Source organism: Crotalus tigris, unplaced genomic scaffold (assembly GCF_016545835.1).
Source record: "Crotalus tigris isolate CLP2741 ecotype Arizona unplaced genomic scaffold, ASM1654583v1 scf7180000024408.747909, whole genome shotgun sequence".
NCBI classification, from domain to species: domain Eukaryota; kingdom Metazoa; phylum Chordata; class Lepidosauria; order Squamata; family Viperidae; genus Crotalus; species Crotalus tigris.
The window spans coordinates 269,277-286,753 of NW_024100575.1; the positions used below are offsets into that span (position 1 = coordinate 269,277).

Below are 17,477 nucleotides of genomic sequence, written 5' to 3' on the forward strand. Positions count from 1 at the left end.
AATAAACAATCCATTCTTTAGTTTGTTCAATATTCATCAGAATATACTGCATACATACATCATAAATTATTTCTTCCAAGTTAAGAGCTAATCAGAAATTTGCTTATCCAAGTCACAAACAGATGTCTACAGCCAGGTTGGTTGTACAGTTGGCATGTGTAATTGTACAGATTCTCTCTGGATCTACTTGATTACTATAAATCACACTTTTAAATTTCCTGTTAATATAATTTCATCATCCACTCAGGCATACAATTTGTCTACTGAAGTTTAAAGAAACATTCTGTTTCTATTATGAAGCATACTGTATATATCTTAGTTCTCTTTAATTCAATATTTCCTTTCAGAATAACAACTTAATATCCAAAACCCAAATTTGAGTAGTGAAACTATGATTTTGAGTTTTTTTGAATATTGAAGTTGCTAATATATTTTCTGGACAATGTAGCATCCCAGCAATTTATAAGAAATTAACTTTAGATGCCCAGATCTACATGTATACTCTACATCTCTCTATCCACAGCAATGTATTTGTTAAATTTCTATCCAAATATTATTCTAAAAACTAAAGACATAAATATAATTCACTCTTTCTGATTTTTACTCACAATTATAAGGTTGATTGGTTCAAGACAAAATAATTGACCCAAAGCCTTTTTATATATAACCATGGCAGAAGATGGTTTCCCCAGTCATAATCTAACCTAATCTTACTTCTACTGCAATGACTGTACTGTAAATTTTCAAATTTAATTTAGGAGTGCATGTGTGTGCATTAAAAAAGGATAAAACATAATGGCTGAGTATAGGAGAGAAGGAAGAGAAATGCTGTTAGACTTTCAACAATCTGTAACAATAGCCTGTATCAATAAAGCATATTTCCAATCAAGTTGCCTAATCTTGATCCTTCTCAATGGGCTGATAAAACTGCATAAAACAAGACAGTTCTCACATCTATGCTTTCTTCCTGCATCTCCTTCAATTGCAGAAAGATCTTATAACATAATACAGTTGATTTGCTAGTCAGGCTACTGCAAAACAATAGAAAATCTGTTCTACTAATGGATACAGTTTTATTTGCTAATATACAGGACATAGTTAAAGAATTTCTGGAATGTTGCTTGATACTTAAGATTCAGAATTACAATTAAGAAATTCTTTGTTCCAAGTATCTCACTAGATGATTTTAGGCCAACTGTTCTTCCCTCATCATATTTGCAGCATGATGGTAATAATAGTATATTAAGAGTCCTTTTTAACATTACAATAAGATAATAAAGCTTTGAATATACCAATGTTACAGCTATGTTATTAGGGTTTTTTACCACACTACATGCCATCCATTTCTAAATCTGCTTCTTTCTACCATAATTCACTAGTATACTACAATTTAAAACACACAGTGACATTACCACAAACTTTAGAGTCAAATGTCAATTTTTTAATAATAAGAATAAACAACAAAAAATAAACAGCAACACCATTAAACAACATCTACCTATTCCATATCCTTGGAAAGTACTCAATAGCTGGTAAAAATGCCAGATCTGGCGGGTTGTGTGACCAACCATAACAACAAAAGATCTGGAAAGCATTTGGATAAAATAGGGATGGCTCATAATTACAAAATGTTGCATTGTGGAACTGTGCATATATTACAATTATATATTTAGCTATCCTAAATCCTTGGGAAGGATCAGACAGTCCAAAGTCCCAAATCAAGCCAGAATTATCTGGCAGACTGTGTCTAAATATAACATAATACCATCACTACCAAAGCTGTCATCGTCTTTACAACTAGAGCAGTGGTTCTCAACCTGTGGGTCGGGACCACATTTGGGGTCGAATGACCATTTCACGGGGGTCGCCAAACCATGCTGTCTGCCATTTTTTCCCCTTTTCCCTAGCTGTCCTACTCCCTCTTATTGGTGGCCACACCCACTTGGGGGTCACCACAACATGGGGAACTGTATTATGGGGTCACGGCATTAGAAAGGTTGAGAATCACTGAACTAGAGCATGGAACAGAAACAAATATCAATTCATTAAAATTTATAAAATAGATATATTACAAACCTAGACATAGACAATTGTAATTCTATAGGCTAATAGCACACCAAACAGATATTTACAATAAAAAGAATACATAAAGTAGATCATTTAACATGTCAAATTTGTACATAAGTAGTAATTATCCCATAATAATTCTGTTTATTTTTTACTGTCAACACCAGGAAACATGAAATTTCAGATATCTGAATCAAGATCCAGATCTGATTTCTTTTATGGACAAATTTGTCCTGTGTCAAATCAAGTGAACTAAATTAAGCTATTTTGAGTCAATGAAGAGGGATATTAAGAAGCAGCTTCTGGCAAGTTCTGTCTCCTTCCAATACAGATGTGATTGATTAACTGAAACTTGTAGCCAATTCTCTTTATTGAGACAAATACAATTTAACTTCTATATATTTTCTTAGTGTAATTTAAGTTAAATGTTTAAAAGTCTCTACAATATTAAAATATAATATATATAATATGTATAGTATATTAAATAAATGACTAAGTCTCTAATATTTTACCTGGTTTTGATCCTTCTGGGACTGTCCCATTCCAAACCTGATGTAGGAATTCAGGTCTATTATCATTCATATCAATGACATTAATAACAATATCAATGGGATTTTCCACCTGGTTCCCATTTACATCTACAGCATGTGCCCTTAGCTGCAAAAGATATTTTTAAAAAAATCAGAAAAACCTGTAGCAGATATCATCAGACAAGGTAATTGTTGTTGATAGCAGGACATTTTAAACAAAATCAACTAACTTGATTTATTTTGTCTTCTTTTGTCACCCTCTTTTGATCATTTCAGACATTTGAAAACAGATTTTAAAAAGTAATATTTTGAATTATCAAAATCCCATAATGCCTAAAAGTAGCAAGTAGCTATTAAAAGTAGCAAAACAAGCTGCTATACTAAGCAGTAAAAAATATGTTATCCTGGAAGGGAGAAAGGAGGGAAAGAAGGAAGAAAAAAAGGAAGAGCAGAAGCAGGAGGAATTAGCTGAAGGTAGGAAATTTTTTCATCATATTATCATAATACTATAATGAAAATAATTGTGAGACTAATTTGTAAGATAGCCCAAGAAAATACTTTTTTACCCAAAGCAAAATTTATCTGGAGTCTGTTGCCAGAGGCAACAACAATTAGATGGCATGTTGGGCTGCTTGAGATGTCCTTCTCTTCCACTTTTCAGTTTTTAATATTCATCAAACAAGAAATGTTTTTCTAGTAATCCATTTATCCATGCATCTTCTTATCTATTTTCTCTTATGCAATTAATTTCAACCCCAAAGGTGTTTATATTTAAACTGACTATACACAATTAAAAAAAAATCTCATGGTAGATTATTTTTTTATTTCTGAAATAACTGTCACCATTTAATACTCATATAAAGCTTCACATTAAAAACATTCTTCTAAATTATGTGATTGAATTTGTAACTGGAAATTGAAAGAAAATATAATAGTTTCTCATTTTGCTTCTTTTGTCTATTTCATTAAATCAAATCTGAGTTAATTCCATTCACATAATTTTAAATCTTAAACTGAGAAAGTAATTCTAGATAAGATCTTTGATTTTAAACTTTATTCTTAGTTAATTAAAAACTTACATGAAAAGAAGCAATTTGCTCCCGATCTAATGGTTTTGTCACTGATAGTTGACCTGAAATGGGATTGATGATGAAGATGCCAGTTGGAGGCTGATCAGCTCCTGGACCAGTAACACTATATCGCAGGGAAAGGCTTTTATCACGATCAGATCTGATCTACATACCAAGAAGATGGTGAGTTCATTAAATATATTCAGAAGTACTAGATACTTAAAAAAAAAACTATCAATATGCACATGCATGCATACCACATAACAGCCATAGAAATCATTTACATTTTCTTATCTAGCTTTTTGTTTTAATTGTAAAAATCAGCAAGGTAACTTTTTTTAAGTGAACTACACTGGACTTCTTACTAATAAAGGGTACTACTGGCACCTGTAATCTACACAATGGCTAATACAGTGGTGGCGAACCTATGGCACGGGTGCTAGAGGCGGCACTCAGAGCCCTCTCTATGGGCATGCACACCATCGCCGCAGCCCTGCCACCCCCGTGGCCCCCTCCTCACCAGCAGCCCCCCCCCGGGGAGACTCACCCTGGGTGCAGCCTGCACAGAACAGCACAGCCAAGGACATGGCAGCCGGGCAATGGGGACAAGACTCCACCCTCGTGCCCCATCGCATACAGATGATGCTGCAGGGCACAGAGGGCGTGGCCGCTATGACGCTGCTGGGCCGCCTGGGCGATCTGCTGTGGCGGGCCATGGAGGTGGTGGGTCACCCTACGGGCAGGAGAGGCAAGGACAGACAGGGGCAAGGCGGTTTTTGGGCACTTGGTCTCTAAAAGGTTCGCCATCACTGGCCTAATATATATTTATATATTTATTACTGTCAAAAGAAATCCTCCATAGTAACAAACAAAACTGCCTGTTCTGTTAGAAAGATGAGACAACTGGAAAATGTTCCTTTCACCAAAGAAACGCCATTATAATAGTTGGCTATATATTCAGACAGTGCTGAGCAAAGATTCTACAGTATTCCATACATCATCAGACAGTTCATGTAAAGAGGACTAAAGTAGATAGTCTGGTAGATGTTTTTGATGTTTGATAGTCATGGTCTGACTTGATTAGTATTGTTGAAAGAGGAATCAATGCAATAACAAGCAGTAGTGGTAATAGAAAATCTTCTTGAAAGTTATTTTGCACAACCACAGTTTTTGTAGGTTTCTCTTAGGCCAATGCTTTCTGATCTTTTATTTTTTAAATATAAAAATATTTATTTATAAAATTGATATGCCTCCCAACTCACAATCCAAAGAGAGACATATCAACAATCATTCAATAAAAATATGGATTGAATGTACAATATGTGTAAATCATTACTTTAAAGCCATTTGAGGGGAGAACCACACAAATCTGAATGTCTGTTATCACTATAAATGACACCATTTTACAAATGACATAAATTTATGCAGTTGATATAAACTTACAAAAATGATATCATTTTTCAAATGGCATATATTAAAGCAAATGAATACAAGGGATTTTGTTCCTTTATTTTGAAATAATGCCCGGAAGAAAATGTTGTTGGTTATATGCAAAGTCCATTAAACGGATATTGTTAATCTGAAGGTTTACTGTATAACAATTTGTCTTTTACATTCTATCAGAATTTAGTATCCTTTCAATTTTTTAAAATCTGTGCAATTGTATTTATCATATTGATAAGCTATTTATAGTATACCTGGACAAATAAAGACAGTTTTATCTTATTCTTTCATATTTCTTCTCTTTTTCTATTGACAGTACAGTACATATAATACTGAGAGTATAATAGGACTACCTCTATTATGATTTCTACTGAGGGAGAATTGTTTAGGAATACAACACAAATTCTCATGTTTGGTTTATTTTCTTCCTTTACATGTAAATATCCTGGTTTCATTTTTTATAAGAATACATGGATTTTTTTTTTCATCTCAGCTCTTTGATACAGAAAAACATTATTAAACTCCTTCAACAATACTCTTCTGTTCTCTGCCTTACCCTAACTAATTCCTGAGGAAATGGCCCTCTGGAGTTTTCTGGCAAATTGATTGGAGGGATAACCCAATCTCTCTTCTGTCTTTGCAGATGGCCACTGTGATGTCTAGGAAATACAATGTCTTCCATTTTCTTTTGTTCCTTACAATTATAGATAATGAAAATTAGTACAGATTAATTGTCTAAGTTTTTTCAAATAGAAAGCAGCATATACATATTTAAATATATTTACATAATGAACAAAGATTTAAATGATATAAAATAAGGCTTCCAAAGACAATGTATAATCCCCAAATTCACAAAATGACATGACATGGAATAAGAAAAAAGATCCATGTAAATACCTACTTTGTTTTTTATCAGAAGTCTGTAGAAAGAAAGTGGACTTTTAAGCAATTTATTAGAACTTCTTTCTATATACCTTATACTTTTTATGTTCCACTTACAACCTAGTTAATATCATTGCAAATTTAACAGTATGCCTTTAGATATTTTTCATTAGTTGGAGCTACAGTTCAGGTAATGTGCTACTGTACATTAAATTTAGACCTGGGTATGCTAAAATATAATTTGAGTTTCTAAGGAAGCTTTTAATACATAGTAGTAAGGACTGTCTCAAATATTTATGACCCTATTAAATCCCATAGAATTAATGTTGTAATTATTTTAAACCTATGTCAGCCATGATGGATGCTGTAGATGGCCTACTTTACACAGTAGGTATTAATCTCTGCAGGGTGTCAACATTTCTTCTCTGCATCTGTAAGCATTCTGGCTTTTGGTTCTTGACCAAAAGCAAGCTAGCAAGCTTGCAGATTGCTAGCTTGCTTATGCATATGGTGAAAACAAAGAAGGACATATTTCTTCAATCCTTTAAAACAATACTCGGTCTTTTCAGTTAAATGTGGAATAGGAAAAATAATGGTTTCTTTTTACATTATGGAAGCCAGATGTTTTCAACAATAATGAATAATCTTAACTATCTTACGTAAGATAATCTAATAGGAAAAGATAAAGGACGCCTGCAGCACTAAGGTAATTTATTGGTAAATAGATAGAAATATATTTTATTTGTTTAAAACATTAATATGTTGATCTTTAAATAAAGTTTTAGTGAGCATGCTCAGGACCAGAATTAAGAGTCCTATAAAAAATACCCAGTATTTATATATATATATATACAAGCCCAGCTATATACTTGGCGATGCTTTTAATGAGCTACAAATGCAGAATAAAAAAATAATTTTAAGCTGGCCCACCAAACCAAATGTATTCAATCAACCAAGTAGCTTGGCCTAGCAAGAATTTTAAAGTATCTCTCCCCCAATTTATACAGTTCTCCAAAATATGAAATAGCAAACAACTTAGTAAGTTCTACTCAATGTACACAAATAGGTATATCTGAGACCTTATTTAAAAGACTGGGCTTGCTTATGTTATGTAAAAACATGCTGGAAAAAATATGATATCCTAGCTGAACAGCAAGTTCTGTGATTACATAAATATGATTACAGGTTTGGAGAAGTCACAGTCCAGCAAACACCAATGCAAATTCCAACTCCCTGAAAAAAGCAAGATTACCAGCATGAAAATTTTCATTATTATAAGCTTTTGCCCAAGTTCAGGAGCTATCTCTTGATTATTTAAATGTAAATTCATTCTCTGTTCCATGTTGGCATATCAATATAAATCAATTTCATGAATGAATCAAATCCATGTTTTTTTAGATATGCCTATAATTGTTAATTTTATTGTGTACATATCTATTGACATAAATTATCCAGTATACTTTTTAGAAAAACAAATAGCAGAATACCAAACAATGCACATTTTCAATGCTTACTGGCAGCAGGACTGAGCAAGATTTTTTTCCACCTTGGCTGAGAGCACTTCACACAAGGAGGCTCTTTTCTATAAAGTGGCAGTAGAGTTATGAATAATTTACACACATGCAACCCCAACATTTTATTATTGAGGCACAAAGGAGAGAAAATACTTTCTGCCAGAATTGCTTTTCCTGTTACATTTGTAAATCTGAAGTTCCAATGTTATAAATGTGACTGATGGGTCTGGAAAGCAAATTGTTTATTTATTTATTTTTTATTATATTTGACATTCCAATTTAAATTTCTACCTTTTAAAAATGTACTCGCGTACAAAGGCAAATTTTAAATGCAAATAACTTCCATATTTTCAGTGAGATGGGATAATGGAAAAATGTATTTTGAAAATTAATAATATTTAACACATAAAATTAGGCAAAAAAAGATAAATTATGAACCCCATTCTCATATATATTTCTAAGATATATTAAGACATTTTACCTTTACAGAATCCTTTGGATCAAGACCTAGTTTTATGATCACTTGCCACTCTTCTTTTGTTTCTTTGTCACTGGCATACAGGAAAAATTCAATAGGTTCTGGAGAAAGCTGAAAGCTTCTAGCTGCATATACCACACCATCATCACCAATTCGGAAATCTGCTGGTGCACTGCTTTCAAAATGGACTTTTCTGTGTGCTTCACAGCTTCTAAATCTTACTGCAAATATATAAAACACAACATATATAATAAAAAAGGTTTAAAAACCCTGATATTCTGAATAATTTGTTGTAAATAAGTCAACTCTAATGTTGGTTCATTTTAAAAGACTGTTTGCAAGAAATATGTCGATGAATCAATAGCTAACTGAAAACAAAGCAAAAGTTTTAATTAAGATCTCCTACTGATTTGTTTTTTGCACGCCCTAGTACATTAAGCTTAGTTTTTAATAGTATATGATTTTTTTTATTTGTTTGATAACCAAACAAGGCATTATGTAATAATTACTTTATTACTACTTTCCAATTTTTTTCCAACGTATTTCTGAAACATTTGCCTTCTACCTTTTCTGCTCTAGAATATGAAAGCCTGAGATTTGGTCTCTTTTGGACCATTAATTTGCAAATCCCAGATTACAACAAAGTAAAATATGAGAAAGAAATATTTTATACATATATACTATCTTTTAGGATACTACTAGATAGATTAAAAGAAGTATCCTTAAAATCTGACATTATGAAATTTTATTATGGAGAACATAAAAAATAAATTTTACGCACATTTCATATAATTAGTATCATTTCTATTATGGATCACATGAGTTAAAAGATGACCTACCTAGGTTATAGAAAGTTATTCTATATGTATATTGAGGCTATAATTACAGTAATAAGTTGCTGTGGTTTAAGTCAAGGCACCCATGTGACTGGAAGTAATTTTACAGCCTTTTTCACTGTAAAGAGAACATGGTAGTGGTTAAACAAACCCATTCATCTGAATGAACATTTTTTTTGCTGGAAATCAGGAAAAAAAAACCATCAGGAATTTTGGCCATGTGACCCTGGAATGCCATGATCAGTCATAAAGCAAAACCGTCCAATATGTGGTCACGTGACCAAGAAAAGGTATGATGGTTTGGGGTGCTTCTTTATGGCCATAAGGCAGAGGTCACCAACCCCTGGTCTGTGGACCAGTACTAGGCCACGGCATGCCAGCAACCAGGCCACACAAAGCCCCATCTGTGTACAGGCAGTAAACAAAACCCCACACACTCTGGTCTGTGGAAAAACCTCTCCCCACAGAACCGATCCCTGGTGCCCAAAAGGTTGGGGACCTCTGCCATAAGGCACTGGTTGCTACTCCTATTGTATTTACCACAATTCAATGTCCTGTATCTTTTCTTGTAAATCATCCTTAGAAAGAAAGACTTAAGAAGCAAGTGGACTCTTGGCACCTGATTGCTGGCTTATTAAAGGATATAGGGTTGAAATGGAAAATAGACTGTGACCCATGAATGTGTGGAGGTTATGGCAGATAACTCAGCTGACAATCAATGATTTACAGATCATACTCTGAGAAATGCTGCTCTATCCCAACCAATTTTGGGTTTTCCACAGCTCATCATAGTTGTAAATAATATCACTGATTTGCTTCTCAATTTGAAGAATTCTTCTCAACAAATACTATATTTTAATAAAAAAATCTTGAAAATTCAGCTTAACATTATTTCATATATTCTGAAAAAACAGACCCACATCTATAGTACAATACCTTACATGACTTATTATGAGCTCAGAAGCAACTAGCTATACAACAAGTGGTCAAAGCAACAACTTATTATGAGCTCAAGAGCAACTAGCTATACAACAAGTGGTCAAAGCAATAACCATATAAATGAACAAGAACTACCACAAGATATAAAAAGCTATAAAAGTACAGAACCTACAAATTGCATGCCACTACATTAGATAACATACTTTTCTCTCTCCTTTTCTTCCCTTTAAAGTAGGAAATAGGTTCCTTCTTACAGACCCGAAGAAGTCTAATAGAAATATGGGAATATAATCTGGATAATCACTGACTAGATTCCAGAATTTATCTGAGACAGCTTAAGAAATGGATATCACAATGTCTCTCTGTAGCTCAATATGCTTAAATATCTAAAGGAAAGCTAGTACCTTCCTGATTGATATTGTTTTTTGAGGCAACTCGGTACTATAAAATTCAAGGGGAATTGTTTTTTTAACAGCATCTTGCTGAAAATTTATAAAACTGACAGTGTCCTGGCAAAATCATTCTTTGAAAGTACTCATGTTAAAAGCTTCCTGTGCGTATATGCTTGTGCACACACAGATGTATGGATTCCTTTGTTAACTGCTGAGCAATTAAATTTGTAAAGATGAACTTGGATCAGTTAACAAGCTAACTTTCTGCTTTCAAGAGAAAAAAATTGTATTTTAAGTTATTATTGGTTAGATTTTATATTAAAAAATCCCCTTGTAGAAAGTCATTATTAATGCGTTATTTTCCTAAACTGATGAAAAGGATGACACATTTTTCACAGTATTGTGACATTGTCTTTAGCTAAACTGCAATTTAAATGCATTACTCAGAAAGCAATAAAAACAATTTTTCACAGTAAAAAATAAAAATGCTTATAAAGTATATCCAAATAAATTATAAAATATAAGCCAATATAATTTAAACTTGTTTGATAATTTGGGTGTGTATGCATCTGCACATGTCAGAATTCTGGAACCAGGTCTTGAGTAGCTTTTGGGGGTCCATCATAACTTCAAATGCTCCCTCGATGACCAGTCATTAAAAAAGGATTACCTGCATAGAGACACCATCAAGTAGTTTTTTTTGGCAATAGTACTGAAGGGTGAATGCAAGGGATTGAAATAGCATTGTTCTCTGTTCCCTCCATTTTTTCCCCCAGTGGATTTAAAATTTCCTGGCAATTAAATATATTCCTTTCTCATTGTTCCTCTTTTATTTATCTGCTCATTTAAAAAGAAAAAAAAACCCTTCAGAGATAGAAAGATAAATAGAACTCTTAGTTTTTTAATTACAGGGAGGGAAGGATCAAGCTACATGAAATATTTTAGGCAGAAAACTCTATGCAGTGAGCTGTGTAAAAAAGAATTCAATACAGTATATACCTGAAATACATATAAACAAATTATTCAATTAGTGAAAAATAACATGTTGAATCATGTTTTGATAGGTTATTTATACAAATGTTTCATCATAGACATACGTGAATGTAGCTATCAGACCAAAAATTACCTACATAAATACCGTTTCTTGCATTTTAATACTATGTAATTATACAGTAAGTCATGATTGTTTTCATTTTGCAAGATCCCAATTCTGTGGGTTATTCTGATCCTTTTCCCTTATATAAAAACCATAATGAAAGTGAACTAATAATGGGGCCATTTCTTTGCACCCTTCAATGACTAAGGACTGATTACTACAGCTGGTGCCCTCAACAGGGACATTTTGTTTTGGGACCCCTACGGGAAGAAGCAGCTGCCAACATACTTTCCATCATCTGGAACAGACCCCTAAGTGCACTTTCGTCTTACGAGACCCCTCAGTGAGTAAGTATGGGCTGCAAGTTATCTCGGCCCCGCAAAAGCAAGGACAGGCATGGAGGAACTCAGATTCCTCCTCTAACCTGGGGCAGACACAAGGAAGCTGGTGGGCTGAGATAGGAAAACAGTGTTCTTTGAATCCTGAGCATCGGACGCTTAGGCTAAAAGATAGAGCATAACTTACATCTTGAACCTTGGGCTTCAGTATAAACATCTATAGTGTTCAGTCCTGTCAGGCAAGAAAGAAAAAAATGGACCCATCAACTAAGTAAAATTTATTCCTTCTAAAAACATCTTTAATTGGATTTTCAGCTTCTTCTGAAGAGGCTAATTCTTTGCTTATTAGTTAGAGTCATAACTCAAAATGTACTCCCTCAGAGTGCTTTGAAACTTTGCAATATATTAAGTTAACCGTCAGACAAATGTCTGGTTGTGTTGTGTGTTATGTGTGTGTGTGTGGCCACTCAGAATATTATGCTTGGGCTTGGAATGGTGAGAAAAATGGGAGATGATTAGGGCCCTCAAAACCACTTTTTAGTTGAAATCATCTTGTCATTTTTCTCGCTTCTTGCAAGACAAGTTATATGTCTAAATAAATGTTGTTGTAACAGTATTTGTGTATATACGTTTGTCTGTGTTGTTCTGTGTTATTCCAAGACTTGGAAGAGGCTCAAAGCCCTCTCTGATAACAACAATACAAAAAGGCCTTGCTAAGAATATATGGTTTGCCTGGAGAAAGTATGAAATGAAATAATTGTATGTGGAATGGTTTTATGCAAACAGTCAGTATGGAACTGAATGAATTAATTTGTTGAAGTGTGTGTTAGCCTTCAAAACCCACCCATTTTTTCCCTAACTGTGAAAATAATAGTAAATATTTGTATGAGAAGAATTTCATGGAGAATGTATGAGAGAATTTATTGAAAAATGCATATGAAGGAGATGAAACTATTTTTTGGTGGTGAGATTTCTCCCCCCTGTCTCTTTCGGCTGGCTGTGTTGCTTAAAGAGCCAGAGACAGGAAGGCGGGGGGGGGGGGGACTGTTCGTTTAAAACTTTTTTTCCTCTGCTTGGAATTGTATCTGAAGAGGGATGAGAGGGAAGAAACGAGAGGAGAGAGAAAAGATAAAGGAGGGGAGAAGGAAGTAGGAAGGTTGGAGGAAGAAGAAAGGGAAGGAGAGTGGTTAAGGAGAGGAGAGGAAGAAGAGGGAAGTAGGGAAGAGAAGAAAGGGAGAAAGAAGGTAGAGAAGAGTGAGTGTGGAGGGAATGTATCTTAATATCTGATAAGTATTACGGTATATGTATGGGGGAGAGTTTGGAAAAATAAAAAATTATTAGTAATCTGAGAAGAGTGGAGTGAACCTGAAACTTGACATTCACCTATGCAGTTTCGGCAAATAAATTTTTTTACTCAAAAGAGAAACAGTAAATGTTGGACAATATTTTTGAATATCCAACAACCAAAAGCTTTTTGGATAAAGATATGGTGGAATATTCAAAAAAATTTTAAGAGAAGGATAAAATTCACTCCACAATTGTTTTTGTTAGGTATTATTGTTGATTGTGATGATAAAGAAATTATTTTAATGTTAAATTTAATTACAGCGGCAAGGTTGTTGATAGGACAATATTGGAAGAAGGAATTTTTGCCTACCTTGGAGGAATGGTTTTTTTAAAGTTTCTTATTTATCTGAAAAGGCAAAAATTTCGGCTTATTTGAAAGATCAATCGCAAGAGAAATATCTCTTGGTGTGGAAAAGATGGATAAACTTTATACAGTATAAGTATGATATTAAAAGATATTATTTAGCTTTTGAATAATTTATGTTTAAAGTTTAAAGTTTAAGATAATAAGTATTTTTTATTATATATATATATTGGACTTTTTTATTATATATATATATATATTGGATTTTTTTTAATGTAACTTTTGTTTGAGGTTTACTTAAGTTTAAATGTTTTGTATTTTTAGTTCTAGTTAACCCTGTATTCAGCTCTGGGAAGAGGGGGGGAGGGTTTTTGGGAGGGTAGGGAGGTAGTGGGAGAGGGATTTTATTGTAAAATTGTAAAAACTTTTAATAAAAAAAAAGAAAGAAAGTGAACTAATAATGGAGAAAAATATTTATTCAGTTACACTATATGTCCTGATTTCCTTGGTTTAGTATATAAGATTATTGTTGTTGTTAATTGCGAAGTCGTGTCCGACCCATCGCGACCCCATGGACAACATTCCTCCAGGTCTTCCTGTCCTCTACCATTTTCTGGAGTCCATTTAAGTTCACACCTACTGCTTCATATAAGGTTATAGGTAGTCCTTAATTTATGGTTATAATTGAGATTGGAATTTTGCTTGCTAAGGAATACAATCATTAACCTAATCATTATGTCACCAGACCTGCTTTATGACAATTTTTTTCATTGGCGTTAAGTGAATCACTGAATCATGTGGTCATTAAACAAATCTAGCATTCTCAATTTTGCTGCTTATTGGAAACTGGCTGGAAAGGTTGCAAATAGTGATCAACTGCCCACAGGATGCTGCAATTGACAGTAAATGTGGTTTGGTTGCCAAGTGCCTGAATTGCAATCACATAGGGGTGGTAGAATGGTCATAACTTTGAACGATCAATAAATAAATGGTTGTTAGGGACTACTATATTTTATTAAATCTGATGTACAACAACTGAACCCATATATACTGAAGAGCAAGGTGTGAAGTATGCAATCTCATTTACAGTACATTGAAGAAATAAATGATGTACATTCGTTTCTAATGATATAAATAATTCATAATAGTTGTACATTTTTAATCTCATGTATTTTATTAATAATCTTCAATTAAATGCTTTCATTTGTCAGGCAATTACCATTATCACAGTGATACTTAACTGTGTTGCATCACAAACTCAGTTCAAACTGTTTGAATCCTAAAGTTCTTTAGCGGTTTAGCACCTTTATTTTTTATTACTTTCTCTATTTCTTGCAGATCTTCCAATGCCCCATTTGTCATGCTGTTGTTTGTAATCAGACTACCTGATCTTCTTCCAGTAACTAACCAGGTGGTCCATTATTTCTTCAGCTTGTTTGCAGACATAGTTATTTGCTGTCCGCTGTTGTCTTCTCAATTCTGGCATATTATTACTATTATATTACTGTTGTGGTCTCCTTTTATATATTTGATCGATTCAAGGTGATAAGCATCCAAATGCCCTGCCTTTTATTTTTCCCATAACAAAAGCCTGTGAACTGGGTTGGATTGAAAGAGAATGAGTGGTCAAGGTCACTAAGCCATCTTTCATGCTTAAGGCACTCACTCTTGGTTTCTAGGCCAGGATCTCTTACCTAAAAAGAGTTGGAAGTAAAAAAAAAAAAAAAAAACTAAGAGAAGTGCAGCAAAAAAAGTATTTAAGAAGAGAAATCCTATTGGCTACTATTAGCAAGCATGAACTATCAGGCTCCTTACAAGAAGCTTGAATTTGCCTGAAGCTTCTCATAAACCTGAAATAATATTAAAGCTGATTCCCAACATGATATCCTCTTGGATATCTGGGGTCCTCTTTCCCCATGTTTTCCACTAATAAATAACAAACTGATCTCACATTTGCTATATTCAGATCTACATGGCAGTTGCCTGTTTAGATTTTCTGCATTCCTGCCCTAGGAAACTAACTCCTAATATAATCCTGACCTGGGCATGCACAAAATACTTGCTGCCTTGCAAAAAATGCCGGACAGTAGCTGACTTGTCCTACCTTATCTCTATTTCCTTTTCCTTTTCTAGATAGCAGGAATATTCAACAATATTTTGTTTTGTTCCATTAGAATACTCATGCCAATTTTATGCCTGCTTTTTTTTCTCAGAAAACAGCCAAGTGGATTGTTTTAGCAGTTTCGAGGAAGCTGTTGTCCTATCTGGAAGCAAAATTTATTTTTGTACCCATCCCTAAAAAGCCCATTTTTATTTTTTATATGTTATTACTGCATTAAATCTTCATGGTAGTTCAGAAATTAGCTCAATTCAGTAGGAATTTCCTGCAGCTAAGCACATAAAATACAAGATGAAATTAACTTTGTTTAAACATCTTCCTAACATGTGGGGACTGTAACTCTCAAAATTGCTAGACAATTTGAAGAGCCTAGTAGCTGGCAATTCAATGGTGGTTAGCAGTAGCAATACACATGGAAGACACTATTCAACAACAATAAATGAATTGAACAATGTAATTAATTTGATGCACAAAAATTATGGAAAATGTTTATGCAACTTAAAACAATGATTTCACTAATTATTAGATTACATCGTTTTGTTTCTGAAGAACATGCAATGTAACAAAAGATTAGGATTATTGTATTAATTAAATATTTTTTTAAAAAAAAAATCAAAGCAATCAGTATGGTCACTGTAAAACTGGTTAGAATGTCTGCCTACAATTTATAGAAGATACTAAATGGGAAAAATTATTTAATTTGTCGAAATTACATTTCAAGATTTGAAGTCTTGATCTTACATTATGTTTTGCAATCAGTTTTTTTAAAAAACATTCTAGTTAATGCTATTCCCCTATCCCTCAGCTAATCAAATCAACATAAATCGTCTATTTTTAAAACTACCTATAAGGTAAAGGATAATCTCAAAAATGTTCAGTGAATCTCATTTACACGTTTTTATTAAAACGTTCTATTTAATTTCCCATAATTCTCTTTGCTTATTGAATAAAGTCACAATAAGCATGCCAGAGAGAAAATGGGGATAAAGTTACTTCTGTTTCATAGAAATGCCTATGCAGCTCTTTAAAACAGGAATCGTGACAGTCAGCAAAAGCACAGATTAGGTTACTCCAATATAACCCAAATTATATTCGATTCAATGATCCTTTTCAATTTTTGCCACTCCCAGTCACTGACACAAAATCCTTCATAGTACTACCTCTTTTTTTGCCTTCATTTTAGTGGAAAATATAACAGAAAGGGGTAAACATCTTAGAGGAAATATAATATATTTGTATTTGGACAACAGCTTTTATTTTCCAATGCAAATATAATAGAGAGAATTCAGCCTCTCTTGGGCTATTACAATTATTTAATAAACAGATGGCAAGTATAATAAATCTGTGTATTCTTGTGGAACTCTACTGAAGCCAGCAAAATTAAAGAGGGATAAAATAATGCAATTCTTTAAAAATGAGCATCAAAATAATCAAAATAATTTTCTTGAATGTTCAATTCTGGTTAATGAAAAAGCAATACTAAATATTAATACTATTTATTAATGTAGATGAAAATCTACTTTGCACCCAAATATATCCAAGGCTATTCCACTTATACAAGAAAAAATAAAACAGTTAAATGATGAAACAAAAATAATCTGAAGAGATACAACAATAATTTTAATACCAATAAAATCAGCCAAATTTAATGAAGGCCTGCTGGAATAAATACCTATTTAACAATTGATGATCAACAATAACAACAAGAAGGTGCCAAAGAGACTCCTGCATCAGAAAATTTCAAATTCTGAGCATGTATTTTAAAAAAGACTTTAAAATTTCTAACATTCATATTATGGATTAGAGAGCCAGTGTGGGGTAGTGGTTAATCCACTGGGGTAGAAAATGGATTCTAGTTATGCCTTAGGCATGAAATCACTTGCAGAATCTTGGGCTAGTGACTTGTGACTGTGAACTTTTCCTCTTCTTACAAATTTCATTGGCTGATAGTAGACACAACACTAAAACATTGTCTTTCATTTTCTTTTTAATTATAAAATATTTGATGTATTTCAGTGAACCACACAATCAAATTATTTTTGGTTTTAAGATGAATAATCTCAGTAAATTGTTCTACCTTCTTACTATAGGTTGGAACCAACCTTATCCATGCTTGCAAACT

General features: G+C 33.3%; 1 protein-coding gene across 2 annotated transcripts in view; it reads right to left on the reverse strand.

Moving 5' to 3' along the window:
- CDH2 (cadherin 2) overlaps window positions 1-17,477 on the reverse strand; it is a 128,457-nt gene that overhangs the window by 26,100 nt on the left and 84,880 nt on the right. The window contains exons 3-7 of one of the 2 annotated variants that reach the window (XM_039329711.1): window positions 11,773-11,817; window positions 7,988-8,205; window positions 5,667-5,804; window positions 3,677-3,832; window positions 2,580-2,724 (exon numbers count right to left, since the gene is read on the reverse strand). In XM_039329711.1, the coding sequence (XP_039185645.1) occupies window positions 2,580-2,724; window positions 3,677-3,832; window positions 5,667-5,804; window positions 7,988-8,205; window positions 11,773-11,817 (702 nt within the window). The remainder of the gene's footprint in view (window positions 1-2,579; window positions 2,725-3,676; window positions 3,833-5,666; window positions 5,805-7,987; window positions 8,206-11,772; window positions 11,818-17,477) is intronic. The other variant, XM_039329712.1, reaches the window with a different exon arrangement.